The sequence below is a fragment of the Elephas maximus genome, chromosome 10 (assembly GCF_024166365.1).
Source record: "Elephas maximus indicus isolate mEleMax1 chromosome 10, mEleMax1 primary haplotype, whole genome shotgun sequence".
Taxonomy (NCBI): Eukaryota; Metazoa; Chordata; class Mammalia; order Proboscidea; family Elephantidae; genus Elephas; species Elephas maximus.
This window is the reverse complement of record NC_064828.1, coordinates 88,405,593-88,433,544: the sequence shown is the minus strand read 5'-3', so window position 1 is coordinate 88,433,544 and position 27,952 is coordinate 88,405,593. Positions and strand designations below refer to the sequence as shown.

Sequence of the window (27,952 nt, the reverse complement as noted above, 5' to 3'; positions counted from 1 at the left end):
AGAAAGCACATACTGGTACCAGCAGAGCTTCTTGGAACAGTTCCCGGTCTGGCTGCCAAAGAGCTCTGGAATATATTTGTTAGAGCTGGATTCTTGTACTGTCCATTGCAGACTTTTTCTGATTGCACTCTGACAGAGAGATCCACACTTGAGTTCTAACCCCTGCTTCCCACACAGAAAGCAGGGGAATTCCAACTAAGCTCATCAATGGCCTCTTAGTAGGCTCTTTATCTGCTACATGAGCTTAGAAAGAAATAAAAAGTCCACCATGTACCTCCTACAGAATCACTCAGCTTCTCTACCCCAGAGTCCCATCCCAATTTTCCAAAACTCTCTTTACAAAACACCTTCAGGTTTTTGAGTCTCCTTACCAAAACAACTGCTGCGATGTGGAACAAAGGTTTTACAGGCTGTAGCAATAGCTAGTTCAGCAGAGATTATAGTCTTAATGATCAGGTCTTCTACGTGGGCCATCAACACTGAAAAAAAAAAGAAAGAAAGAAGAAATACTATAATGCATGGATCAGAAGGACTGGATTTCAGAGCAATAAAATTATAAAAGCATGTGTGCTTATTCAAAAATATCTCTAAGCAGTAGTCTTCTGAATGGATGCTTCGGGAGCAGGCATATCTATGAACAGTTAGACACAGTCAAGAATGTAGGTGGCCAGGATTGCACTCAGGTGACCTCCTATGACAAAAGACAGACACTGAATGGAAAAGGAGCCTGACTTCCTTTCTCACTCTTTCCTTATCACCCCCATCCTTTGTGGACAGAGACAGACTCCTATGGTACACTGCTTCCCATTCTGCTCAAAGCTCAGCAATAGTGTCCATCTTGGTTCCAGGTCCTGTACTCACCAACTCCCCTGTGCTACTCTCCAACTCAGCAACATGAATGAGAGAGATTAGCTTAGAAGAATTTAAAGTCAGAGCCAATAAGGAGACAGATAATTTGTTACGTAAAAAGTTGATAGTATTTTAGTTAGCAGGTCAACATTCAAGAAGGATAAACTCTTTAAGGGTTAAAGGAAAAAGTCACACCTTTAAAACTAGAAACAAGATAAGGAATCTCCAAGGTCATGGAAAGTTGGTTTCCTTTCTTGGAAACAGTAGGAAAAAGTAATAGCCAGAACATCTCAGCATCCCCACCAGAGTTAAAGAGACGACCCCTAGCAAAAGACACAAAAGAGAAGTGAAAAAAGAAAAAGGGCCTGGTACTCACCAGTTGTATCTTTGCCTTCTTGTTTCAGGTACCTAAGCATAGCACTCATGCTCCATTTGTTCCCATAATCCTCCACTTCAGGATCATCACAACTAAAACAAATTAATCGATCAAGGTCACGTATGGGGCCAGGCCTGGCTTTAGAAACAACATTCTTTACAGATAGCCTTCCTGTCCTTTTAAGTGCTTAGAAAAATATTCACTCGACTCACTTCCACTCACTCTTTCTTCGTCCTTTCTGTCATGTATCCCTTGTGCCAATTTCTTTAATGGAAATGAAAATGCATATTGCCTGCCTTACTGAGGGGAGCAGGGGAAAGGAAGCCAAATTCTCCCTTAACCAAACAATTATGCATAATGAAAAAAAAGTGGAAGAAACAAGTGAAAGAATGTAAGCAGATTTAAAAGGATTACGATAAATCAACAGGTTGAAATGTTTGGGGGTACAAACCTAGTCTTAAAGGTAAATGTCACATGAGCCCACAAAACCACCTCCAATGACACTTTCAGCCCAGAGTTGAGTGTGGATGGGCTAATGAGCTAACCCAGTGTAGCATTTTAGTGAGCTAACCCAGCCTGGAGCTGCTTTACTATGTGCAGCAAGCTCCCTCCTCTCGGGTGGTAGACAAAGCCTTTTCTGGTACCTTCTGAGGTATCACTGAAGGGAGAACACACGAGCAACAATAAATGGGATGAAGTACACCACTGCTATAGCAGCAGAATGGTAAATAAGGCAGACATCCACAAACGCTGTAAGGGTCTCACAATCTGCAACTTGTGTTTAGCAGCTCCCCCTTCATTCCCCACATAGCTCCTATCCCCCACCAATTCTACCTCCACTCATTTTCCAAGGTGAAAGATCCTGTATCCCGTTGCCCTCAAGCCAAACGATTAACCACTGGTGCCACCAGGGCTCCAAGTGAAGGATACATACCTTCAATCAGTGGTCACAAGACACTCAGTGAAACCTATATAGCTTCAGCAACTATTCCATCACTTCCAGATTCCTTTCTTTCTTTCCTTGGACCTGCTAGGTACCTATTTTTAGTCTGAGTAGAAAGTAACTGTTTGGGTTTCTTTTTTATTTTTCCACTTTTTCTGGCAAAATTGTCAGGATGAAAGAAAACAGAGCAGAAAGAACATTTCCACGCAGCTGGGCTAGTGCTTCCTTCCACTGAAACCTTTTCTGAGATGGCCTCATTTCTTTAATTTTTTAGAGAATTTAGAAAACACACACATAGAAGAAAATAAAAATCAGTCACTCATAAGCCCACCCGCTATTGTTCGGCACTGTTAACATGTTGGTATATTTCCTTCTGATTTTGGTTTTTTTTTTTTTTTCTCTCAGCAGAAATAAATAGCTTTAGATATCTTACAAGGAGCCCTGATGGTGTGATGGTTAAGCACTCAGCTGCTAACCAGAAGAGCAACAGTTCAAGCCCACCCAGCAGCTCCACATGAGAAAGGCCTGGCAATCAGCTCCTGTGAGAAGTATAGCCTAAAAAACTCTTTGGGGCAGTTCTACTCTGTCACATGGGATTGCTCCAAAACCCACTGCTGTCGAGTCGATTCTGACTCATAGCGACCCTATACGACAGAGTAGAACTGCCCGATAGAGTTTCCAAGGAGCACCTGGCGGATTCGAACTGCTGACCTCTTAGTAAGCAGCCATAGCACTTAACCACTACGCCACCAGGGTTTCCCTATGGGGTTGCTATGAGTTGAAAATCGACATGATGGCACCTAACAACAACAGATACCTTACACATTCAAACAAAAAATTAAGTTGCGTGTACTGTTTGGCAACCAGCTATTTCTACCTAAGTATATGCCATATTAAACACTTATCTCTGATCCTGTGCATACATCCTTCACTATTTCTGAAGGTTAAATTCTTAGAAATGGAACTGCTGGGTGAAAGGGTGCAAAAATTTTGCCAAGTGCTGAAAGGATCACTTTCTTGACTTCTAAAAAGTTCCATATGCCTATTAAATTCCCATCCCTAAGTCAAGTAAGGAGAGACAATGAGGACAACAAAACTTGCGAAGGGCTGTTTTGGTAGAGAGAGGTGAAGCTATAACTGGGCAAACAGTGGAGATGTAGCAGCAGATATCCCTCAAAACTATGTTAAGTGACTCCAGCAACTTTCTAACAGTTACATGGAGATAAAGGTAAAGTTATCCACCTATGCAACGTGTTGGCTTTCTACCTCTGTAACACCTACATCAGAGACTGACTTCTTGGGCTCCTGGCTCAGACACAGCCCATACCTGACATAGTCTCCACTCTTCTTATTCACACTGTAGTTGGTGAGGTGCATGAACTGGTTCCGAATGTTCTTGGGTCCTTGATCATATCGCACAGTTGCAAACCTGACAGAAAGGTTAAAGGTTAAGTGCCAGGAGTAGGGTTTCACGGAAATGCAGACTAGAACTAAGGACTGATGAGATAACAATAAAGGGAGGCTGGCATCGTTATCTAACAAATGCTGGGTGCCTACAGAGTGCCAACTACCATGCTAGGCGTTTTGTATATATAATAAAACCAAAAAACCAGACTTGTTGCCATTGAATCAATTCCAACTCATAGTGACCCTGTAAGACAGAGTAAAACTGCCTCGTAGGGTTTCCAAGGAGCGCCTGGTGGATTCGAACTGCCGACCCTTTGGTTAGCTGCCAAAGCTCTTAACCACTACACCACCAGTGTTTCCATATATATAATATCACATTTAATTCAAACCTTAAAACAACTCTGTGAGGTAGGTAATATATCTAATGTTTAAAATACATGTGAAAATTAAATTGTGATCTAGAGAGATTAAGCACCTTGCTCAAAATCACATGTACTCCAAAACCCATGTTATTAACCGCTCTGTGAGATGCTATTTCTCTTATATAAAACCTTAGACCAATAGGAAAAGCAAAAAAGAAAATAGTGTTATTCACAACCTAGGAAACTGCATGTAGGATGGTGTACATGATGGGCATTAGCTGGTCAGCAAGCACCGAGTGTAATAAAAAATACTAAGTAAAAAGAAAAACAGGACAATATAGCAAGATATAGCTCAGACCTCACATCCACAAAAAACAGAACTGATCTATAACATTCATTTCAGAAAAGACTATAATGACAGCAGACAAAGTCTAGGTCTGCAGAAGAGCATAAATTTGGGCATAGTGCAGTAGACTAATTCCCAAATTTGGAATGAAGGCAAAGACAGAGGGATTAAACATGGAGCCCAGTGAAAACAGGGTAGCAATTTGATATTCTGGACTATTGTCAAAAGAAGACCAAAGTATGAAATACATGTGCCTCTGAGATTCTTCTGAAGGAAGTAACTAGTGAAAAAGAAAACTTTCCAGTGATGCTCATCATCAACAAAAGGCCATTCAAATGGAATGGTTATGGTAAATATCAACCCCTGTTTACATACCACTATAACTATATCACCCTTCACTAAAGTGGTTTTCCCAAGAGGCACATCCAACTGTGTGAAAAAAAAACTGGAAGGCCAGGAGTTTATTTTCATATGATTTACAAATTATTTACATATGCTTACCCAGACTATGAAGTCAACATGATTTTTTACCACATTAAAGGTCAGCATTCAGAAATTTTCCTCTTCTCTATTTCTTCTCACCCACCCACTATCTCTGCTCCCTAGTTCCCTGTACCAGAAACATACAAGAGCCAAGGAAAGAAAAGTGGAAGAATGGGGGGGGTGCTAAAATAAACAAACAATAGGCCAAGAAAAGGGATGTGGACAAAGAGAAAATGTTGATCAGGCATGGATGGCTAAAAACAAGAATTTGATGAACGTTACGTCTAGTTCCAGCAGTTATCATCTAACTTCTAGCCATGTCATTACATGGTGAGTAAACCTTACCTATATATCCCAATCTTCCTAAGAGAGAGACTTTCCAAACAAGCCAAAGACAGTCATTCTCTGAATTCTTGTGAAATACAAAGGGGGCCATGCTGGCCCCACGCTGCCTGCCTCGCCCAGACATTACCTCAGTGACATACCTTCTGCCGTCCCCTCCCCAAAAAGAATAATGAGTTAGAGGGAGGGAAAAGGTTCTGCTTCAGAGAAGACAGCTTTTCATGTCTCCTAAATATAAATACCTGATCTAATTTGGTCAACAACATGAAAAGACTGGCAAAAGCCTGGTGGTTAACTGCAATCTGGTACCCAACACATCTGTCATTCTCACTCTCCTTTTTTTCAAGAGGGCTGCATATCTAAAAAATCAGTTTTCTTCTTCCTAATCTTCCTTTTCACTGGGGCACTTATACCCTGAACCCCACAATGACAATATCATTAATGCCACAATGGGCTTCTATAAAGATGTAATAAGTAAAAATTAAAGAAAAGAAAAAAAAACTAAGCTGAGGGGGAAAAGTTCTCCAAAAGGGCAAGAATGCTACACTCATTATTTCACTTAGTTCAATAAGGAGGAGACAAGACCATTTAGACAAAAGGTCAGCATGTGTGCTCATCTTGCCTCCGAACCCAGAAATATCCAACGGTTCTCACTAAAATCCATATTAAACAGACCATATTCATCATCTCATCACCATTATCCATGGTTTTCTTCTTATTGGGTAGACCAGTGGTCCCACTAGTTTCAGAAATGGCCTACTAGTGATTAACCAACAAAGGCTTTTTTGTTTAATTTTATTTTGTTTTTAACCTGAATTATTTGGCCATTGTTTAAAAAGCAGACCTTCTTTCCTGCAGCCCAGTGGCGGCCAGGGCCCAAGCGAGGAAGGCAGTGGACAGGGTGGGAAGGCAGCCCAGAGGCAGCTGGGGCCTGCACAAGGAGGGCATCCAAACAGGACAGTGGCCCCCACAGGGGTCAAAGTCCATACAAGGAGGGCACCTGAGTGGGGCAGTAGCCTGAAGGGATCAGGAGACTGGCTACATACATGGGAACCAGGTAAGCAAATAAACATGTTAAGACAATAGAAGCCAGATTCCTCCCTATTAGAGAAGATACAAATATGTAAAGGGAAAAAGCTAGAACGAATCCTGTAGTTTTGAGCTAGAATTGGAGGTACAAGTATGAACTCCTGTTTTTCAATATATAGAGATAAATACAGAAATAAGTATAGCTATAAACGTGTATGTATGTATATACACATGTATGGGTATATGTAGGGCTATATATATATATATATATATATATATAGGAAACCCTGGTGGTGTAGTGGTTAAGTGCTATGGCTGCCAACCAAGGGGTCGGCAGTTTGGATCTACCAGGTGCTCCTTGGAAACCCTATGGGGCAGTTCTACTCTCTCTCAGAATCGACTCAACAGCAACAGGATCTATATGTATTTTCTAGATCTGCCCACTGGGAGGACCTGAGAACAGAAAAATTCCAGAAGCAATGAGTATATCTAGCATCGAGATCTTGATTCCTAAACACCCTTCTCCACTAAGAGCAAACCAGAACACCCTGGAGAAATGGTTGCTTCCAGGGCTGGGACAGAGAAAGAACAAGATGAGCCTAAAACATCCTGTGCCAGAAAATAAGTACTCCAAGAATGATGGGCACATGTCAAAAGAACACAAAAGCCATCTTGAAGGGGCTGTCATTGGCTAAATCTGGAACAATCTGAACATCAAAATAAACCATGATAACAAGGTATTATAATCCATTAAGCAAAATAGGAAACCTTGAGTCCACACTGATAGAAATAAATAAATGAATAAATAAACAGGAAGAAGTAAAAGCTCTTCCTTGGAGTAAAATGCCAAATAATAAAAGTAAAAAGAATGATGGAACTAGAAAATCATCCTTTGGCAACCATTATAGTAATTACTAAGGAGCCCTGGTGACAACAGTGCCTAAGTCCTTGGCTGCTAACTGAAAGGCTGGTGGTTTGAACCCATCAGCCGCTCCACAGAGAAAGATGTGGCAGCCTGCTTCCGTAAAGATGACAGCCTTATCAAGGTCACGGAAGCTCCACAGACTGATCCAAACTCCCTGAGGGACCTAACTGCTGGGCTGAAGGCTGTGTTAACCATGGTCTTGGGGAACATCTAGTTCGACTGGCATAACATAGTTTATAAAGAAAATGTTCTACATTCTACTTTGGTGAGTAGCATCTGGGGTCTTAAAAGCTTGTAAGTGGCCATCTAAGATACCCCACTGGTCTTACCCTGTCTGGAGCAAGGGAGAATGAAGAAAACCAAAGACTTAAGGGAAAAATTAGTCCAAAGGATTAATGGACCAAACTACCACAATCTCCACCAGGCTGAGTCCAGCACAACTAGATGGTGCCCAGCTACCATCACTGACTGCTCTGATAGGGATCACAATAAACGGTCCTGGACAGAGCTGGAGAAAAATGTAGGATAAAATTCTAATTCACAAAAAAAGACTAGACTTACTGGTCTGACAGAGACTGGAGAAATTCTGTGAGTATGGTTCCTGGACACCCTTTTAGCTCAGTAATGAAGCCACTTCTGAGATTCACCTTTCAGCCAAAGATTTGACAGGCCCATAAAACAAAATGAGACTAAAGGGGCATGCCAGCCCAGGGGCAAGGACTAGAAGGCAGGAAGGGACAGGAAAGCTGGTAATAGGGAACCCAAGGTTGAGAAGGGTGAGTGTTGCCAGCTGTGGGGTTGGTAACCAATGTCACAAAACAATATGTGTACTAATTGGTTAATGAGAAGCTAGTTTGTTCCATAAACCTTCATCTAAAGTACAATTAAAAAAAAAAAAAAGATTACAGCCTTGAAAACCCTACGAGGCATTTCTACTCTGTTCTATAGGGTCATTATGAGTCAGAATTGACCGCAGCAGGTTTGGGTTTGGGCTTATAGTAATAATTCACTCAGGCAAGAACCATCAATGGGCGTTAAAATTATTGGGTGAAAATGAGATGAACAAAATTTTACATGGTTTCAAAGTATCTCCTCATAAAATACTTATAAATTAATAAGGGAAAGACAAAGTAATTTTATAGTGGAGGAATCTGACAGACACCACCTTACTCAAGGGGTCAAACACCAGTAAACAGTTATCATGTGCCAACAGATAAAATGCAATGAGAACACAGTATCATTTCTGTGATATTCTGGCCAAAAAATGCATAACCTGGGTCTAATCGTGAGAAAATACTGGACAAACCTAAATTGAAAGATATTTTACAAAATGACTAGCCTGTAATCTTCAAAAATGTTAAGGCCATGAAAGTCAAGGACTGAGGAACTGTTCCAAACTGAAGGACTAAAAAGATATGACATCTAAATATAACATGTGATCCTGAATTGAATCTTTTTGTTAAAAAGAACATTATTAGGACAACTGGCAAAACTTGGATGGGATCTCTATACCAAGAGTAAAAGCAGTTCTTCATAATATTCTTACAGCTTTTCTATAAGTTTGATACTATTTCAAAATTAGAAGTCTAAATTAAAAAATTGGTAAGTTTCACAATTAAAAAAAAAAAAAAAAACCTAGATTTTTCAACTTCTCTTACAAAACAAGAGAGCTGGCACCACCACCACCACCTACTAACAACTTGCTGGCTCTGACGAGTAAATGTCCCTTCAAATGGGACACGTACTCTCCAAGTCTCCAGTTTCCACCTGGCTAACTTCCTTTTGGTGAATGTCTTTGTGGGCCTTTTGGTTTGTGATCCCTGATTTAGGCCATCACATATGATCAAATGCCATTCTGTTTAGGTCTGAAAGCTTCAACACAATTTTTTTATTAGCAACAAACTAAAAGTGATAATTCTCTGCTAGGTACCCCAGAGCCAAGTTGGAAACCCTTGTCCTAAAACAGACTGAAATTTGCATGATGAATTGAGTCTTGAACCACCCTCTCAATGAGATCAAGACTTAGGAAAAACTCTCAAGACAGAATTTCACAGCCTTAACCTTTAACTCAAAAGGGGCAAGGGCTCTACTTTCTTTGTCAAATCTGAAACCCTGGGTACTCCTTCACAGCCTATTGATGAATACAGAAATACATGTCAATTTTTTTTTTTAACCACACTGAAAAAAATATGGAATATCTTTATTCTGACAGAAATTCTTAGATCAAAATCTACACTTCCTTTTTGTTTTCCAATGTCTCTCATCGAGAATCAAGACAATGGGAATACTTTGTCTAAAACTCCTGAGTACCTGGGTGAAGAAAGGATTTCGGTGTTAGGCATATACTCCGTTGCCATCGAGTCGATTGTGACTCATAGTGACCCTAACAGGACACAGCAGAACTGTCTCATAGAGTTTCCAAGGCTGTAATCTTTATGGAAGCCAATTGCCAGCTCTTTTCTCCCATGGAGCAGCTGGTAGGTTCAAGCTGACAACCTTTTGGTTAGCAGCTGAGCACTTAACCACTGCACTACCAGAGCTCCCTGTTAGGTGTGTAAAAACCCATTGCCATCAAGTCGATTCCAATTCATAGTAACCCTATAGGACGGAGTAGAATTGCCCCACAGGGTTTACATGGCTGTAAATCTTTAGGGAAGCAGACTGCCACATCTTTCTCCAAAAGAGTGGCTGGTGAGTTTCAAACCACTGACCTTTCGGTTAGCAGTTGAGCGCTTAACCACTGTCCCACCAGGACTCCTTAGGCATATATCAAAAACCAAACTTATTGCTGTCAAGTTGATTCTAACTTATAGCAGCGACCCTATAGGACTGAGTAGAACTGCCCATAGGGTTTCCAAGGAGTGGCTGGTGGATTTGAACTGCCAATCTTTTGGTTAGCAGCTATAGCTCACCATAGCTCTTAACCGCTGCGCCACCAGGACTCCTATAACTCCAAGAGACACCAAAAAAATGCCTAATCCTTAGGCACATAGTAGGTACTGAATGTTAACTGAAACTGCAACTGAGTTGCTTGTTTCAGGAACTTTACCAATATGGAGTCAAAATGGGAAGGAAAGCACAGAGTAAGGAGAATTTCTAAAACTCTCACTACCAATTCAACCACTATTTTTTTCTTCTAAGAAAATAACACTGTAGTTACAGTCATAGACAGTCTAGATGCAGGACAGTTATGCCACCTGTTTGGTGGTAATACCTTCTAACAAACATTTGCTACAAATACAGAAAGAAAAGGGAAAGCCTGCAGCTCCAAGGAGACCCCGGCTGTAGCGCATGGGTTATCTTTTAGCAGGTGCAGCCATTCGGAGCCAGAGATGCCCGGAGGATGAAGAGACGGCACCTCAGGCAGCCCTGCCAGGAGCCACTGGGTTTCATCCCGGCCTGACCCAGAAAAATCTTATGGAAGAGAACAAGAGGCCCAAGAGCTCTCTGATCTGCTGTCAACCAGCTGCAGCCTGGAGACTGCCAAAGTGCTGCAGTGACTAGGCAGCGCCCTACGGAGCCGTCTGGGAGGGGATTACCAGCCTGATCCTCTGACTTCAGAGCCAGAAATGACTCAAACTTCACAAACAGCAAGGGCCTGCCAGGAAGGGTGACAATGAGCATTGGAGAGGGTTTTCTCCCCCTTGTTGGTGTCTCTTCCCCCCTCTTGCTGCTGTGGTGGATTCTGGATAGTGTGCAGCCTGTGAGGTAATCTGAATTCCTTGGCAACCAGCAAGTACCTGAATTCTTTCAAAACCACAGGAATTCAGCAGAGAAAAGGTAAATATCCCTGCGGAGCCAGTGTTAATTAGCAAGGAAGGCTACTGAAGAAGGAATTGGGGGTGGGGAGGAAGGGAAAGGCATTGCAAATGCTTTGGGGTCTTTTCTGAGTTTCCACTGAAGAATATGGCTGAAGCAGAGAAAAGGCAGTCCCTGACTGACTCGGCCCTTCTCAACGTCCTCCCCTCCCACCTCCAGAGCGGGGGTGGAATTCTCCCAGTTCTCTGGATGGGCACTTTCTTTTCCCCCAAGTTGCTAGTGCTACATTTCTTTGGGTCTCTGACAACACATTTGGTTTTCAACTCAATTTTGCTTCGATTTTTTTAAACTTTTTATTTTTCCTGTTTCAGTGAAAATTTGGCTATTAGCTTCGTCTCAAAAAGAGCCTTGTCAAATCATTTAGACCAAATATTGGATCCACCTAACTGTAAAATCCAGGACAAAGTCTTTTTGGATTCCACCTCTGACAGGAAAAAGAATCTACCCCATTTTGTTAGAGAGCAGCACCCGCGCTCTGGAAACTGAGTGTCCCCTGCTGGTGCAAAACAGCAACACACCTGTGAATCTCAAAAGCAGGGAGCTCCTCTGGGGTTCTGCTCTGAGAGTCACAAAATGCTCGGGCCAGACCAGAAAGGCAATTTTATTTAAACACCTCAATATTTTACCTACCCGTAAGAAAAAGGACAACAACAAGAGTTTTCCTACTTTCTGTGTTAATAAAGCAAGGACAACTGAAAATACAAACCTATAAAGAAACTATTTAGGGTCTTTTTTCTTTAATAAGTATGAGAACGTAGAGAATTTACATAAAGTACTTATTTCACAACACTGTCTTGTCAAATGAACTTAATCTCTCTGTTTCCTAGCATTTATCTGAGGCCCCAAGCAGAAGCGTTATGGGACAAGAAGACCCGTTTCTATAAAAGGAAAACAGTTATATCTGCTCCCAGTTGTATCTCTTGAGGAAAGACTATGGTTTTCCTATTTAAGCCTCAGCTCACCTAGTGATTGCATCCCAAACTGATTATTCTTCAGTTGTATCCCCATAAAACACACTCGACCCAAGGTTACTAGAAGCTGCAGGTCTGGGGATGCTATAGACCACTGCTGAATGTAATGACACAGGCCAGTGGATTCTAAGGATTAAAAAGAAGCAAGTGAAAGCCAAGATACACAGTGAGTTAAGACACAGGGCTTCAGGCACATTGAAGTCATTGTAGACACCAGTGTACCTTCGCAGGATTCTGGCAAATAGCTTGTCATATTTCCCTCTACCACACTTTTGTAAGGCACGCTTTCAGGTACGCCTAACCAAAACCAAACCAAACCCATTGCCATCGACTCAATTCTGACTCATAGCAACCCTATAAGACAGGGTAGAACTGCCCCCATAGGATTTCCAAGGCTATAAATCTTTATAGAAGCAGACTGCCACATCTTTCTCCAGCAGAGCAGCTGGTGGGTTCAAACCACTGGCATTTCAGTTTGCAGCCATGTGCTTAACTGCTGAACCACCAGGGCTCCAAAGCCCTGAAAATTCGCGTTTTTTGGTTCAATTTAGGCTGAGTTTTTAAAAATCTGTTTTCCAAATTATTCTTAGAAAAAGCATCCATTATCACTATTGTTTTTAATACTCAGTTCCTGGAGACAAGCTTTACTCAGTTCAGTGGAGTCTGACTTCCAACACATACTCATTAGCCAAAGCACTTGCATATCTGTAGTACGTTCTATAATAAACACTCGCATTGTTCTCGTTATGTGCTCTGAACCACTGAGGTCTTAAAACTATGCCCAATTTTGCCAGTAGAGAGAGCTACTAAGACTGTGGGTGAAAATCTTCAGAATTATATGCGCAACATACTGGTATGATATCCTTGAGGAACACCGAGTATAACTTTGCTATCTTCTCCCCATTCAAGAATTACAATTTGTGGCAGGACATAACCCACTTCCAAGCAGTGTGCAGGAGACAAGATGGGGTGAGGATGAGTGGGAGCAGGAGGATGGGGAAGGTCATAATACACAAGAGGGAAAGCTTGTACTTACCAGCAGTCAGAAGTCTCAAACTACAGAACTGAAAAAGCCCTGGACCTTACACACCTGAGCAGAAACAAAGGCGTATATTTCTCCTTTGTTTTTGTTGTAGGTAACGTGGGGACTAGGCTTTTATACCCAGTCCTTTCAAAGTATAAGAGCACATGTTTCTACAGACACTATAGAAAACTTCTTACCTACGAAACCCTGACTGGATCTAGTTGTGAGTTTGTGCTCAGATGTCTAGTCTAGTCCTTTATGAAACAATTGGGAAATATTTGGGTTCTCTCCCCTTCTTAACTTTCAAGGAACAAGAGGCCAGAACTAGGGAGCTTCAATACCCTCCAGTGTTCCCAAGGCTCTAGCTCATCAATCTCTGACAGGCTTACGAATGCTGTCACTGCCACCTAGAGGTAAAGGGAGGACATGGCTCAGCCAACTGGAACCTTAGTGAGTCTTCGCGCTCTTTCATTCTAGTTACCAAACCCGCTGCCGTTAAGTCGATTTCCAACTCATAGCGACCCTGTAAGACAGAGTAGAACTGCCCCATAGAATTTCCGAGGAGCTCTGGTGGATTCCAACTGCTTACTTTTTGGTTAGCAGCCATAGCTCTTAACCACTATGCCACCACGGTTTCCATTCTAGTCACAGGACATTTCAAAAAAGTTGAGTATATGAAATAATTGAAAGATGATCCCAAAATAACAATAGTAGTTGTCAGAATACAATAATATGTGTAAAAACACCTATACTTAAATAGGTAGCCTTCTTTTATCCACGGACTTTCCCATCTTCAAAGTGTGTTTTCTAAATACAGAAACACCTGCAGACCACAATTTAGCTTGTCATGACTACTCATAGATGCAAACCACCCCCTAAACGGCTCTCCTCTAAAACATTGAGGCCACTGTGCATGAAAGAAACCTCAGTGCAAAGGGATCGGTAAAAAATATATTAGCTTGTGGGGAAAACAACACAAGCATAGCAGGGTTATTTCAAACAACTTAACGGCTTTATGAAAATACTGTCACCTGGGTAATTCTGTGGATATGGGAAACAAAACTTTAAGTTATTATAACTTGAACTTAATTTTGTAAATTAGTCATGTTACCTTAATACATAAAAAGTAACTCAAGAAAAACAGAATAATGTATACCTAACCACTGTAAAGTATATTACTTACAGGTTTTTTTTAAAAAGCAGCCAATGCCCCCAAGTAGGAGACGGCATGAAACAGTCCGGGCCTTGAGCTCTGGAACCAGATCCATGAGTTCACCACTCATGGGGGTCAGCTTCACCACCAACCCGCTAGGGGATCCCAGCAAAGTGACTTAAAGTTCCTTCACCTCTCTAGGCCTCAATTCCCTCAACTGCAAAAACACATCAACTATAAGGATGTTTTGAGCATTAAGATCAAAGTCTGATTCATAATAGATAAATAAACATGTGATTTTATTTTTCTCTCTAGATCTATTGTGAAGAACAATGATGAACAATCCTGCCACTCCTGTTATTCTAGGTCTTCAGTCATTGCGTGGAAATACCACGTGAGCCTGGATCCCAGCTGGGAAACGTGTGTTTGTGCACGTGCTTTTTCACTGTGGACATGCAAGTGAGACTGTAAAGTAGTAAGACTGATTTCTGTAATCTGAACCCCATCTAGGTACATCTGATTTTCCTGAATTGAACATAACAGAAAGAGATGACCTAATCTTAAAAAGCTCTTAAATGGATTCACTCTAACATACCCACCTCCCCTACCCCAAAAGCCTCTTACCTAGCCAATCCTTCTTCATAGAGATAGATGACAAGGGGATCATAGGAAGTCACAAGCACATAGAGGCGCACGTCAAACTTGAAATCTAGAAAAAAATTTTGATTTACAGGAAAAAATAAGTACATTTGTTTTCTGTCACAGACCGAACAGGACATTACAACAAAGAATTATGAAAGAAAGAACATCTCTCCTCTTCCCATGAAACACACACTGCCCACACACCTTGCCTTCTGAGAATAAATAATAATTGTACATTATACATATATATACACACATCTATATACCAAAAACCAACCAAATCCAGTGCCGTTGAGTAGATTCCGACTCATAGCGACCCTACAGGACAGAGTAGAACTGCCCCATAGAGTTTCCAAGGAGCGCCTGGTGGATACGAACTGCCGGCCCTTTGGTTAGCAGCCATAGCACTTAACCACTACGCCCCCAGGGTTTCCACATGTCTATATAAAGAGAGAATAATTGTACATTATATATAAATATATAAAACCCATTGTCGTCGAGTCAATTCCGATGACATAGCAACCTCATAGGGTTTCCAAGACTGTAAATCTCTACAGAAGCCAACTGCCACATCTTTCTGCCCCAGAGCTGCTGGTGGTTTTGAACCGTTGACTGTTCAGTCAATCACTTTAACGGCTGTACCACCAGTGGTTATATTATGTATTATACATATATGTAATATAACAATACTGCAGTATTTATTTATGTATGTATTACTATTTAACTATAAAGCACTTTCTCTTATATTATCTCATTTCTTCTTCGAAACAATCCTATGAGGCAATAAAGGAGCCAGCCTACCTCTGGAGGTATAGTTACCAAGAATTTCACACCAGCTTAATAAAGACTTACCAAAGAAGACTTAGAAAATGTGTAGCAGGATTCAGGCCAGACTAGTCAAGGGCCTAATCACACAACTCACCATCTATGAGCAGGGGGTTGTTAATGTAACGGGAAACCAGGATGTTCTCTTCCAGGGAAATCTGGTTTGGCTATTAAAAAAAGAAAAAGAAAGGGTAGAAATGCAAAGGAATCCTAACTTAAAATAACAGAGCAAAATTCTTTACCCCTTTAAGAAAAGATAATGCTAGAACAGTTTTCTTCCAAATTACCTATATATAAATATATAAATGCTAGAATAGTTTTCTTCCAAGTTACCTATATATTCAATTGGCCACATTACATACCATCTCCAGAAACCCTGTGGGCATCCAATTAAAATGGGGGAAAGATAAACTTACAGAACACCTCTTAAATAACAGGGTGTAAACAGCTTTAAAGACTTAAATACATAACGTTAAATAGTAAAGTGCCAAGAAAATAAGAGCTACATAAAAAATAAGTTGAAAAATTTGCTTTCTCCCAAATGTAAAGTATGATAGAAATTTAAAAATACTACTATTCTTTTTAAATAAAGGCTCTCATCAAGCTGCCTGGAGGACATTACAGATCCTTCCACAACAGATGCTAACATGTCCCCTGTGAAGTGGGGCGGGTGATTTACTGACTCATTCAAGGGTACTTGCCAAACAACTGTGTGCAAAGACTGAACTAGATCTTTTAAAGAACTTTTTAATGAAAAAACATCGCTTATACAATAAATAATTATGAGTACTGTTGGACAACATATGAGGCAATGAGGTACTATAATAAAGAAAAAATAAATATAATCCCTACCCTCACAAAGCTTCAAATTTACAGTCCCTACATCCCCCTCCCACCGAGAATTTATTTAGGTAAAAAAAGGGACAGGAAAATACTCAATTCAAAAGAGCACAAAGCAGGAAGATGTCAGGCTGCAAACTAAAAGCACAGGCCAGTCAAGTGGGACCAGTCAGGAAAGGTTCGGCCTGGAAGAGCAGGCACAGAGGTGAATGTTGCGAGCTCTCAAGTACGTGGTGGGCAGGAAAGGAGCCCATCATGGTGGGAAAGATGGCATCCAGTAGAAAAAGGGCAGGCAGATTCACTGACCTGGGGCTAGAAGATGGAATTGGGAAATAACGAAAGACATGTTTAGACAACTAGGAGGGAGGGAGGGACCTCACTGGCAAAGGGATTTGAAGCCCTGGCGAGGAGAGTGTAAGTTTAACACGGTGGGAAGCAGGAAGCTATTGTGGAATCATGAGTAAGTAAATAATAAGATTCATCCACTGCCGTTGAGTCGATTCCGACTCATAAAAACCCTATAGAACAGAGCAGAACTGCCCCACAGGGTTTCCAAGGCTGTAGCCTTTACAGTAGCAGACTGCCACATCTTTCTCCTGTGGAGCAAGCTGCTCGGTTTGAACTACCAACCTTTTGATTGGCGGCCAGACGCTTTAAGCACTGTGCCACCGAACTCAAAACGAACTCACTGCCATTGAGTCGATTACTGACTCACAGCGACCCTATAGGACAGAGTAGAACTGCCCCATAGTTTCTAAGGAGCACCTGGTGGATTCAAACTGCCCACCTTTTGGTTAGCAGCTGTAGCTCTTAATCACTACGCCACTAGGGTTTCCACTGTGCCACCAGGACTCCTTAACAGTAATATTAAAATATCTGAAACAGAATAACTTTATGTGAGACTAGACTTTCAAAGGGAAATCAGCTGGAAGTCACCACAATCCATGTAGGCCAAAGGGATTCCAAAAAGGAAGTGGCAATGATAATAACTATGATAATAGCTACAGTAGCAGCAATAGAAATAACTACTAACATTTGTAGAACCAATACTTAAAATTTAATAAACGTCCTGAGCATTTACTATTGTGCCAGGCACTACTCTAAGTGCTTCACAAATAGTATTTTATTTAATCCTCACCCAATCCCACAAGATAGGTGTGTCACCATCTGCATTTTACAGATGAGGAAAGAATCAGATAGGGTTAGAAATCTGTTCAAAGTCACACAGCTAATAAGTGATACAATGGCACTCAGACTTGGCAGTCTGCTTCAGAGGCTTAACTCTAAAACACTATTCATACCTCTCCCCATTATTCTGACCTAAAATAGCTCTAATGATTTCAAAAGTCTGTCATTGTAATAATGCATTTGCTACCTCAAATACTACAGTTGTTCATTAAAAATAAGAATAATTTTGTGACCCATAACATTATACACAACCATGATGAGGACCTTTGGAGGTAGGATAATGAAATTTCCCTCTCATTTCCCACTGGTGCTATCTCAAAGTCAGAGCACAACCTTCACAACACATCTCCATGCCTCACATGGCCACTATGGCATCAGAACTGGGCCCTAACTGACTCAATCACCCACATCGTTTCCTGACTCCCTTACATTTCTTGACCAGTTTCTCACAAATACTGTCTCCATTTTGAGCCAGTTTAGTGTGTAAGAATTGATGAAATCACAGTACAAAGCAGTAAGCAGCAGGGTTAATTTGAAACCTAAAATTAAACAGTTGTGGCTTTTTTCTTACTGGTAACATTTGCAGACTACAATGAATAAAGGGCCACCACCTTTCCCCCTTAATAGTGAATATGCTGGTGGTGGTCTTCACCCCATGGTGCATCTAATTCCCATGCCTATTTCCTCCCTTTCTCCTCACCATTCACATTTATCCTCCAAGTCAGGCATAAGATAATCCTTTAAATTATTTAGGTAACTTTAATATTTGTCCAATTGTCTCTATCTCTCATTTCTATTTGCATTAGGGATTAAATTGTAAGCTCATAGAAGAAAATGATGGTTTGGGTATGGTTTCTTTGTATAGTGCTATATACCAACGAGGGTAGAGAGTCTGTGAAAGAGATGACCCTCAATGAGAGGCACTGACACAGTGGCTGCAATGATGGGCTCAAGCAGAACAAGGATTGTGAGGATGGCGCAGGGCCAGGCAGTGTTTCGTTCTGTTGTGCACAGGGTCGCTGTGAGTCAGAACCAACTCCTGGTCCCTAACAACAATACACCAATAGGCAAAAAATGAAAGCTTTTTGATATCTACAAACATGTTTCCTTTTCATCAATCCCAAATTTACTCAAGTTAATGGAGTTAATTAAACTCAAATTGCCTTGCAAAGTATCCTAAAATAGAAACCTGAATAGTTGGGAAAGTTGAAAACACGTTTCCAACTAATAGGATCTTAGCATTAAAGCTCGTGGTATCTGTTAACTTATTGTGGGGTAGAACAGTATAGTGCTTAAGAGTGTACGCTCTGAGAAGTTGTATGATAGATGTATTTACAACAACAACAAATAACAGTGGCTGAGGCTGCTTAGGAAACCCTGGTGGTGTAGTGGCTAAGTGCTACAGCTGCTAACCAAGACGTCGACAGTTCGAATCCACCAGGCACTCCTTGGAAACTCCACGGGGCAGTTCTACTCAATCCTATAGGGTCACTATGAGTTGGAATCGACTCGACAGCAGTGGGTTTGGTTTTCGGGTTTTTTGAGGCTACTTATGTGCAAACAAACTCCTAATGTGATTTGGTTTCTTGGTTTGGAGGTTTAGGGTCATGGTTTCATGGGATATCCCAGTTAAGTAGCCTAATAATGTGTTTAGTGCCTCTGTTCTACCTCGTTTGTTGTATAGTGCCCAGGGTCTTAAAAGCTTGGATGCGCCCATCCAAGGCACAACAGTTGGTCTCTATTTGCCTGGAGCAACACAGGAAGAAGGAGTCAGGCATGGGAGGAGGAAATGGAAAGTGTAGCTAAGTGCTTCCATGAACAACGACCTCCTTTGCCATTAAACTAGAAAACCTGGATGGAGCCCACATTTTGATCAAAGATTCTATAGCAGAATCCTGATCAAAAGAGGGAAAATGCAGAACAGAATGTCAAATTCTCATAGAATCCAGAATTTCTGGAGCCATGGTGGCTGGATGAACCCCTTAAATTATTGCCAAGATCATCTTTTACCTTAAACCAAAAATATCCCTGTAGTCCTCCTAAAACCAAAGAATTATTTTAGCTTAAGTACTAAAGAATGTCTGCCTTGAGCAGTAAGCTCTCTTAACACCTATATGAAATGAAATTGACAACAGCAACTCGAAAGATGAGATGGAAACATGGTGGGGGAGGGGGGAACAGTGAGTTTATGTTAATGGGGGAGGAACAACTCAGAAAAGGAGGATGAGAATGGTTACAGAACTTGAATGTAATCAACGTCACTAAATTGCACATGTAGAAACTGCCGAATTTGTATGTTTTGCTGTGTATATACTCAACAACACAAAATAAAATTATTTAAAAAAAAAAAAAGAGTGTACATACACTCTGGAATCAACTAGACCTGAATTAGTCTTGAGTCTACCACTTTTTTTTTACTCTACCACTTACGAAGGAAATAATAACAATATCGACCTCAAAGCGTTGTTATAAAGATTAAATGAGGCTATATTTGGAAGGCACAGTGGGAAGCACATATTAAATGCTCAAGAAATATTAGCTATTATTTTAAGTATTGCAAACTCAGTAGTACAGGTAGTCACCACGTTACAAACATCCAACTTATGTACAATCCAGTTAGGAACCAACCCACATAAACCCTATTATATTAAATATTCGAGGGTACATACAGTGGTTCGTAATAACAAATAGGCACTGCTCTGTGCTGTGCATCAAAACACCATTATTATTATTACCATTTTATTACGTTAAAGATGTTTTAGTGTATCTACAAGTGTTTGTTTTTTATGCGTAGAAAGGTATACTACATATTATGTACTAAGACAAACACCTGACTAACTGACATTAGATATGAACTGCACCTAGCTGTTCTGACTTATGTACAAATTCAACTTAAGACAGACTTAAGAATGGAACTAGTTGAGGAGCTCGTTCATAATCCAGGGACTGCCTGTATCTATACGGTTCTAACTGCCAAGTTCCACAACTCAACAGAATTAGCTGCATGCCGCATGGCCTTCTACTCAGAATATCACATTGAGTTATAATGGAGATACATAAAAATACATAAAAAGATTTTAAAGGGGTGACAGGACCTGGTACACAGTAGGCCCTCACTAAATATTAGTTGAACAATGAGAAAAACACAGCACATGATATAAAAATATATAAACACGTAGAAATAAGAGAGTTATACAGAATTATTCACAAGTATAGGAGTAAAAAAATTTTTTTATAGGAGTAAAGAGAGTGATCTAATACTCTCCTGCTACTTCAAAATCTCAGGGAAAATATCAATACTGTATTTATTATGAATAATGTGTGAGACAAGGATGACTAAACTTGACTTCCACAATCAAATTCATGCCTTAATCAGAAAACACCAGATCTTCCCCCTCCTCGATTTGAATCCACTAAATTGGGAAAATATGGCATTTAGTCACGGTCACTGAAGGGGCTGGAGCGAACACAGCTCGGTTCCTTTAGGCCATATTTCTGAGATTAAGGAGCACATCATTAAGAGACCATGTTGGCCAACTAACTGGGATGCTTCCGTTGGTAAGCGCCTACGCTTCTCTCTTCAGTAGTATGTACAAGTGATGCCTTTTCTACCCTTCATCCTGTTCTTGTGACGGTAAAAGTTGCTATTTGCGGATAATTTCCAAAAGGTTACAACTGTTACAGGGAACGTTTAATACAAGGCCCTCTCACTCCAGTGGGAAGACTGGGACAGATGTTTTCATTTGGCCCCTTTACCTAACTCCACCTCCTCCTTCCCCCATACCCTCAGTCCCTCACACACTCACATTAGTTCTGCTTACAGACCCTCTGCCTGAGCATTCCCTCTCCCTCCCCCCGTCAAATCTAAAAGGAAAGCAGGCAGCAGCCTTGGAAAGAGTTACTTCATCTAGTTGGCTAATGGGTCACATATTCCATGGGAAAGGATCCAGGTATGGAAAAACGGGGATGGTTAGGTTTTCTGTGTAAGGAGAGAGCAAAGAGTATTAACTACAAGATTTGCAGGTCTGGGTAAAAGGTGACAAAGTTCCAGTTTTGGGGTGAAATGTGAATATTTTGCTGTTATGTCCACATGTTGCTCATTCCCTTGGTGCCTGCTGGCATCTTCCCAGGCTTCTGTCTGGCACCTCCACCAAATACCTAAAAGAGTGAGACTCATTCCAAGGCTTCTCCGAGGGGGGAGGGGAGGGCAAAGGGTCTTACCAAGTACTTTGATCTACACAGGGGGTCTCTAGGGATTTAGCCCAGGGAGAGGTGGGAGGGAAAAAGAGACTCTTACATAGCCTGCCAAATGCATTCTCCAAAGACGTGTCACCCTTTATGAGACTGAGCATCCAGTGAAGAGTTCGGGCACAGGATTCTCAGCCCCACCAAGGAAAGTTTAATTTCCATTCTTATGATGTTACTTTTCAAACAATAAATCACTAGGGGAAAAAAGTATTCCATAAGGAAAAAAGTCCCAGATGAGTTAGGAATCGATCCTATTCTTTTTGACTCATGTCTAAGAAAATAAAAAGCAAACTTCTACCATAGTTGACTTTCAACAGCAATTCCATTTGGCAGCTAAAACCCAAACCCAAACCCAAACTAGTGCTGTCTATCACAGTCAAACAACATTGGAACTTCTGGCACAGAGCTGAAAGAAAAGCTTTTGCACAGGGGCCTTCATGCCAAGGTCAGAACAGAGACAAGAAAAGAGAAACTCAAGGCATACAACCATGGCCTTACATCACAGGAGACCCAGGTAAATGCCTCCAGAGTGACCCAGGGCCATGTAACAGGTCATGTATCCTGGGCGTGGGTCTGCAGGAGTTGCCATGTCAGAATCGGATCCCATATTTATTCAGTATGAAAGGTCTGGCCATCAGTACTGACTGTACATTTTTCACTCCAGACTCAACTGAAGAATTTTCAATCTAAAGGCCCCTTAGATAGTTTCTACATATGCAGGAAATAGCTCAAGATAATGTAAAAAAACACATGGGGAATTTAAGACAGAGTACTGACCACACACACACACACACACATATACAACATATCTACCTTCCCCTTTCCGTTCCTGAGTTCCACTAAAAAGACACAGAAGATATTTTTCAAAGAATGAAGTGACAGCAAGGCTAGAGAAGAGTTAAGAGCCAGCAACAGACTAGTAGTTCAAGAAAATCCTAAAAGATAGAGAGTAGTTGGGATCAGGTTGAGAAAACTCAGCAGAGGAAGCCTCAGCCCAAAATATCAGACGTGAGAGTGATCTTCCCAAGGAGGCCCACGAAAAGCTCCAAGCTAACAGTCCACAAACATGAAGAGCAGAGGTGGGCCTAGGAACAATCAGATAATTAGAACAACAGCATTTGGAGCTGCAGGGCCAGTAGGCCTTCTCCAACACCCAAAGCAGAGTTTTTGCCCTCAGGATAAAACCTAAGGACAGTGCTCTGAGGAAGACACTGTGTTGGGTGCAGGGATCTGAGAGAGAAGAGTGGAACTTGAGGCCACTCCATGCCTACACCAGACACAAAGGGGGAAAGGGAGAGGAGAGGTAGGTCTTCCCCAAAGGGCGAGAACAGAAGACTTCCCCTAGCTCTAACATAGGGCCCTCGCTGCTTGGCAAGGTGGAAGGGAGATGCTGCTCACCCACACCCACCTGACGTGAAGCCTGGCAGTCAACGTGCTTTGCCCTTATACAAACTCGGTCAGGGAAACAGTGCTGCACAACTGCAGGGGAAACCTTGGCCAGCTGCCAACTTCCATCTGTCTAGTCTTTTGTTTAAAAATGTGATCCGTCACCCGAGGATCATCAGAATTGAGAAGATCCAATAGCAGGGGGTAAAAAAGATCTATGAATAAACAGAACTCATCCTGGAGGAATCCAAGAAAATTCAACAAGCAGAAGAGAACTTAAAAAAATTTCAACTGGTGTCCTCGGAAAGATCAGCAGGCAAAGTGCGTCCAATGAACAGGCTGTTGTTAAAAAAAAAAAAATCTGAGGGCAAGAGTTTCTGAAAACTAAAATATGACAGCCAAGATAAAAATACAATTACAGATGGAATGAATAATAGAATGGACAAAGTTCAAACTGGAAAACCAAAAGATAAAAACGGGGAAAAGACAAAGAATAAAAATGAGAGAAAAGCCGACATGAAGGAAAGGCCCAGAATGCCTCAAATAGGAGTTCTAAATGAGAAACAATGAGAAGATGATTTTCTCTAAACTAAAAAAAAAAAAACACCAGTTTTTAACTGAGTCCACTAAATGTCCAGGAGAAAGAATGACAGAAGACCTAGACTTAAATATCGGTTAACTGCAGAACACCAATGCTTTAAAGCCTGCTTCTACTGAGTTCACATTTTTTTTTAACTCAACCCATAGATTAAGCAGAGAAACTGAATCAGTTATTGAAGAGAACGGAAATGTTATAAACCTTCACAACAGAAAAATAATGAACACTAGTCAAACGTAGAGATGAAATGTGAAAGGGAAGGAAGGAGGTGACATGAGTGCAATAAATTTTCAAGCTGAAAATCAACAGCCACAATGTAAAGGTGAAAAAAGAAGAAATGTAAATTAACTATATTAAGTTACTAACCAGGGTTATAAATCTAGAGGATGAGACTGAGGTTGGGATTTTATTTTATTTACTCTGAAAATGTATTCATTTTTAAAACAACTGTTAATGAGGATTTTGCAAAGAAGATATTGACGGCTTTTGAAAAAGTGGAAGAGGAGGTCAGAGGCAGGAAGGAAGGAAGGAGAAAGAAGGAGAAATAGCAGAAGCCAATACAGCACCAGTAAAGATGCTGCACTAAATTAAGGTTATTCACTTGATTATCCTCAGGGCAGAAACACACAATTCTGCCCACAGTAGGAAATAAACATATAGGCTACCCATTAATGCTTGTTGATTCTGACTCATAGTGACCCCATGTGACAGAGTAGAACTGCCCCATAGGGTTTCCTAGGCTGTAATCTTAAAGGAGCGGACTGTCAGGTCTTTCTCGTGCAGGGCCACTGGGTGGATTATGAACCACCAACCTTTTGGTTACAGTCAAGCATTTAATCACTGCCTTACCAGGGCTACTTAATTAACGTTTTGTTGTTGTTGTTAGGTGCCATCAAGTTGCTTCCGACTCATAGCGACCCTACTTACAACAGAATAAAACACTGCCTAGTCCTGTGCCATCCTCATGGCCATTGTTACGCTTGAGCCTGTTCTTGCAGCCACTGTTCAGGGTCTTCCTCTTTTTCGCTGACCCTCTACTTTACCAAGCATGATGTCCTTCTCCAGGGACTGATTCCTCCTGATAATATGTCCAGTGTGAGACAAAGTCTCACCATCCTCATTTCTAAGAAGCATTCTGACTGTACTTCTTCCAAGACAGATTTGTTTGTTCTTTTGGCAATCCAAGGTATATTCAATATTCTTCGCCAACACCATAATTCAAAGGCATCAATTCTTCTTCGGTCTTCCTTATTCATGGTCCCCATGCATCTGTCAGTTTGTCACACTGTGGGGGCTTGCATGTTGCTGTGATGCTGAAAGCTATGCCACCAGTATTCAAATACCAGCAGGGTCACCCATGGTGGACAGGTTTCAGCTGAGCTTCCAGACTAAGACGACTAGGAAGAAGGACCTGGTGGTCTACTTCTGAAAAAATCAGCCGGTAAAAACCTTATGAAGAGCAGTGGAACACGGTCTGATACTCAAAAGACAACTGGGGAAGAGCTGCCTCCTCAAAGTAGAGTTGACCTTAATGACGTGGGTGGAGTTAAGCTTTTGGGACCTTCATTTGCTGATGCACCACAACTCAAAATGAGAAGAAACAGCTGCAAACATCCATTAATAACCAGAATGTGGAACGTATGATATGAATCTAGGAAAATGGGAAGTCATCAAAAATGAAATGGAACACATAAACATTGATATCCTAGGCATTAATGAGCTGAAATGGACTGTTATTGGCCATTTTGAATCAGACAATCTTATGGTCTACTGTCTTGGTCATCTAGTGCTGCCATAACAGAAATACCATAAGTGGATGGCCTTAACAAAGAGAAATTTATTCTCTTACAGTCTAGCAAACTAAAAGTCCAAATTCAGGGCATCAGCTCCAGGGGAAGGCTTTCTCTCTTTGTCGGCTCTGGAGGAAGGCCCTTGTCATCAGTTTTCCCTTGGCCTAGGAGCCTCTCCATATAGGAACCTCAGGTCCAAAGGACAAGCTCTCCTCTTGGTGCTGCTTTCTTGGTGGTATGAGGTCCCCACGTCTCTCTGCTCACTTCTCTCTTTTGTACCTCCAAAGAGAATGGCTTAAGACACTATCTAATCTTGGAAATCTCATCAATATAACTGCCACTAATCCATCTCATTACATTGTAGTGATAGGAATTACAACACACAGTGAACTCACATCAGATGACAAAATGGTAGACAATCATACAATCCTGGGAACATGACCTAGCCATGCTGACAGATATTTCTGAGGGACACAATTCAATCCACGCCAGGAATTACAGACTGAAGAGAAACAGCATTGCATTCATCAACAAAAAAGAACATTACAAGGTCTATTCTTAAGTACAATGTTGTCAGTGATAGGATAATATGCACACGTCTACAAGGAAGACCAGTACAATTATTCAAATTTACCTACCAACCACTAAGGTCAAAGATTAAGAAATTGAAGCTTTTTACCAACTTCTACAGTATGAAATTGATCAAACATGCAATCAAGATGCACTGATAATTACTGGTGATTAGAATGCAAAAGTCAGAAACAGAGAGATCAGTAGTTGGGAAACATAACCTTGGTGATAGAACCAATGCCAGAGATTGCATGACAGAATTTTGCAAAACCAATGACTTCTTCATTGCAAATACCTTTTTTCAACAACATAAACAGTGACTATACACGTGGACCTTGTCAGACAAAACACACAGGAATAAAATCAACTACATCTGTGGAAAGAGATGATAGAAAAGCTCAATATCATCAGTCAGAGCAAGGCCAGGGGCTGACTGCTGAACAGAACATCAATTGCTCACATGCAAGTTCAAGTTGAAGCTGAAGAAAATTAGAAAAAGTCCAAGAGAGCCAAAGTAAGACCTTGAGTATATCCCACCTGAAATTAGAGACCATCTCAAGAACAGATTTGATGTACTGAACACTAATGACTGAAGACCAGATGAACTGTGGAATGATATCCAGGACATCATACATGAAGAAAGCAAGAGGTAAAGAAAGAAAAGACCAAAAAGCCCCAAATGCCAGGAGACTCTGAAACTTGCTCTTGAACATCGAGTTGCTAAAGCAAGTGGAAAAAATGATGAAGTAAAATAGCTGAGCAGAAGATTTCAAAGGGTGGCTTGAGAAAACAAAGTATTATAATGGCACATACAAAGACCTGGAGATAGAAAACCAAAACACACTTGGCATTTCTCAAGCTGAAAGAACTGAAAAAAAAAAAAATTCAAGCCTGAAGGATTCTGTGGGCAAAATTAATGCTTAGTGCTCAAGAATTATATCAGTGTGCTGAAAACAGAATATGTACCTTTTTATGTGCTGCTGACACCAAAGACTGCCCTCCCCTAAAATTTGGTCAAGCGACTTTTTAGCCACGGAGTTAACTACTGGCATGGGAGGAGGTTATTGTCAATAAAGTGAACAGTAACCCCCTCGTACCCACCCTCAACTCACACTTCTGATTGCACATTTTAGAAAGGAATACCTGCTCTTAATGCAAAGGAGCCATATTAGTATACAGAGAAAAGAGTGAAGCAAGAAAGAACAAACAAGAGGAGAGGTTTGCCATCGGCTGCATACTTACATTGTTGATCAGGTAGACACCTCGCCCCCTAGAGGAGGCCACTGGTTTTACTATCCATGGTCCCCGGTCCTTTGAATATGAATCTGCTCAATATATTAGGAGGAAAAAAGGCGGAGAGAGGAAACAAAGAGAAAGAAGGGACATGAGTTTGCTTATTATTTTAAATTTCAACAATGGTTATGTACTCAGGTTTCCAAAGAATTTTCCAAATTTCTAACTCAAGAACAGCAGCTAAAAAAAAACCTGTATTTTTGGACTTGAGGGCACTGGGTTGGGATTAAAACAAAAACACAAAGAGAGGAATAGAAGAAGAAAAAGAGGACAGCACAATGACTCACATTATTTCTTCCACCATTTTCCCTCTTAATAATTACCTGAATGAGAGGATGAAAACAAAATAAGGCAAATATCTAGATGTTCAGTTAGCCACATTCGGAGGCTCACCTACATTAACTAAAGGACCTCCAGAGGTTCACATAGCAGACAGTCGGAATGTGAGTCAAAAGCCAGACCTCTGAATAGGGCTCCTCCCCTTGAGCAATTTGTCAGTGTTTACAAGAAAAGATTACTTTAAATCAAACAATGTGTAAGTGG

The 27,952-nt window shown here is 41.0% G+C and overlaps 1 protein-coding gene across 9 annotated transcripts in view; it reads right to left on the bottom strand.

Moving 5' to 3' along the window:
• TTLL5 (tubulin tyrosine ligase like 5) overlaps positions 1 to 27,952 on the bottom strand; it is a 333,039-nt gene that overhangs the window by 258,675 nt on the left and 46,412 nt on the right. For 8 of the 9 annotated variants that reach the window (XM_049898665.1, XM_049898667.1, XM_049898661.1 and 5 more), the window contains exons 7-12: positions 27,359 to 27,441; positions 15,594 to 15,663; positions 14,654 to 14,738; positions 3,496 to 3,597; positions 1,226 to 1,317; positions 372 to 479 (exon numbers count right to left, since the gene is read on the bottom strand). In XM_049898665.1, coding sequence (XP_049754622.1) covers positions 372 to 479; positions 1,226 to 1,317; positions 3,496 to 3,597; positions 14,654 to 14,738; positions 15,594 to 15,663; positions 27,359 to 27,441 — 540 coding nt within the window. The remainder of the gene's footprint in view (positions 1 to 371; positions 480 to 1,225; positions 1,318 to 3,495; positions 3,598 to 14,653; positions 14,739 to 15,593; positions 15,664 to 27,358; positions 27,442 to 27,952) is intronic. The other variant, XM_049898666.1, reaches the window with a different exon arrangement.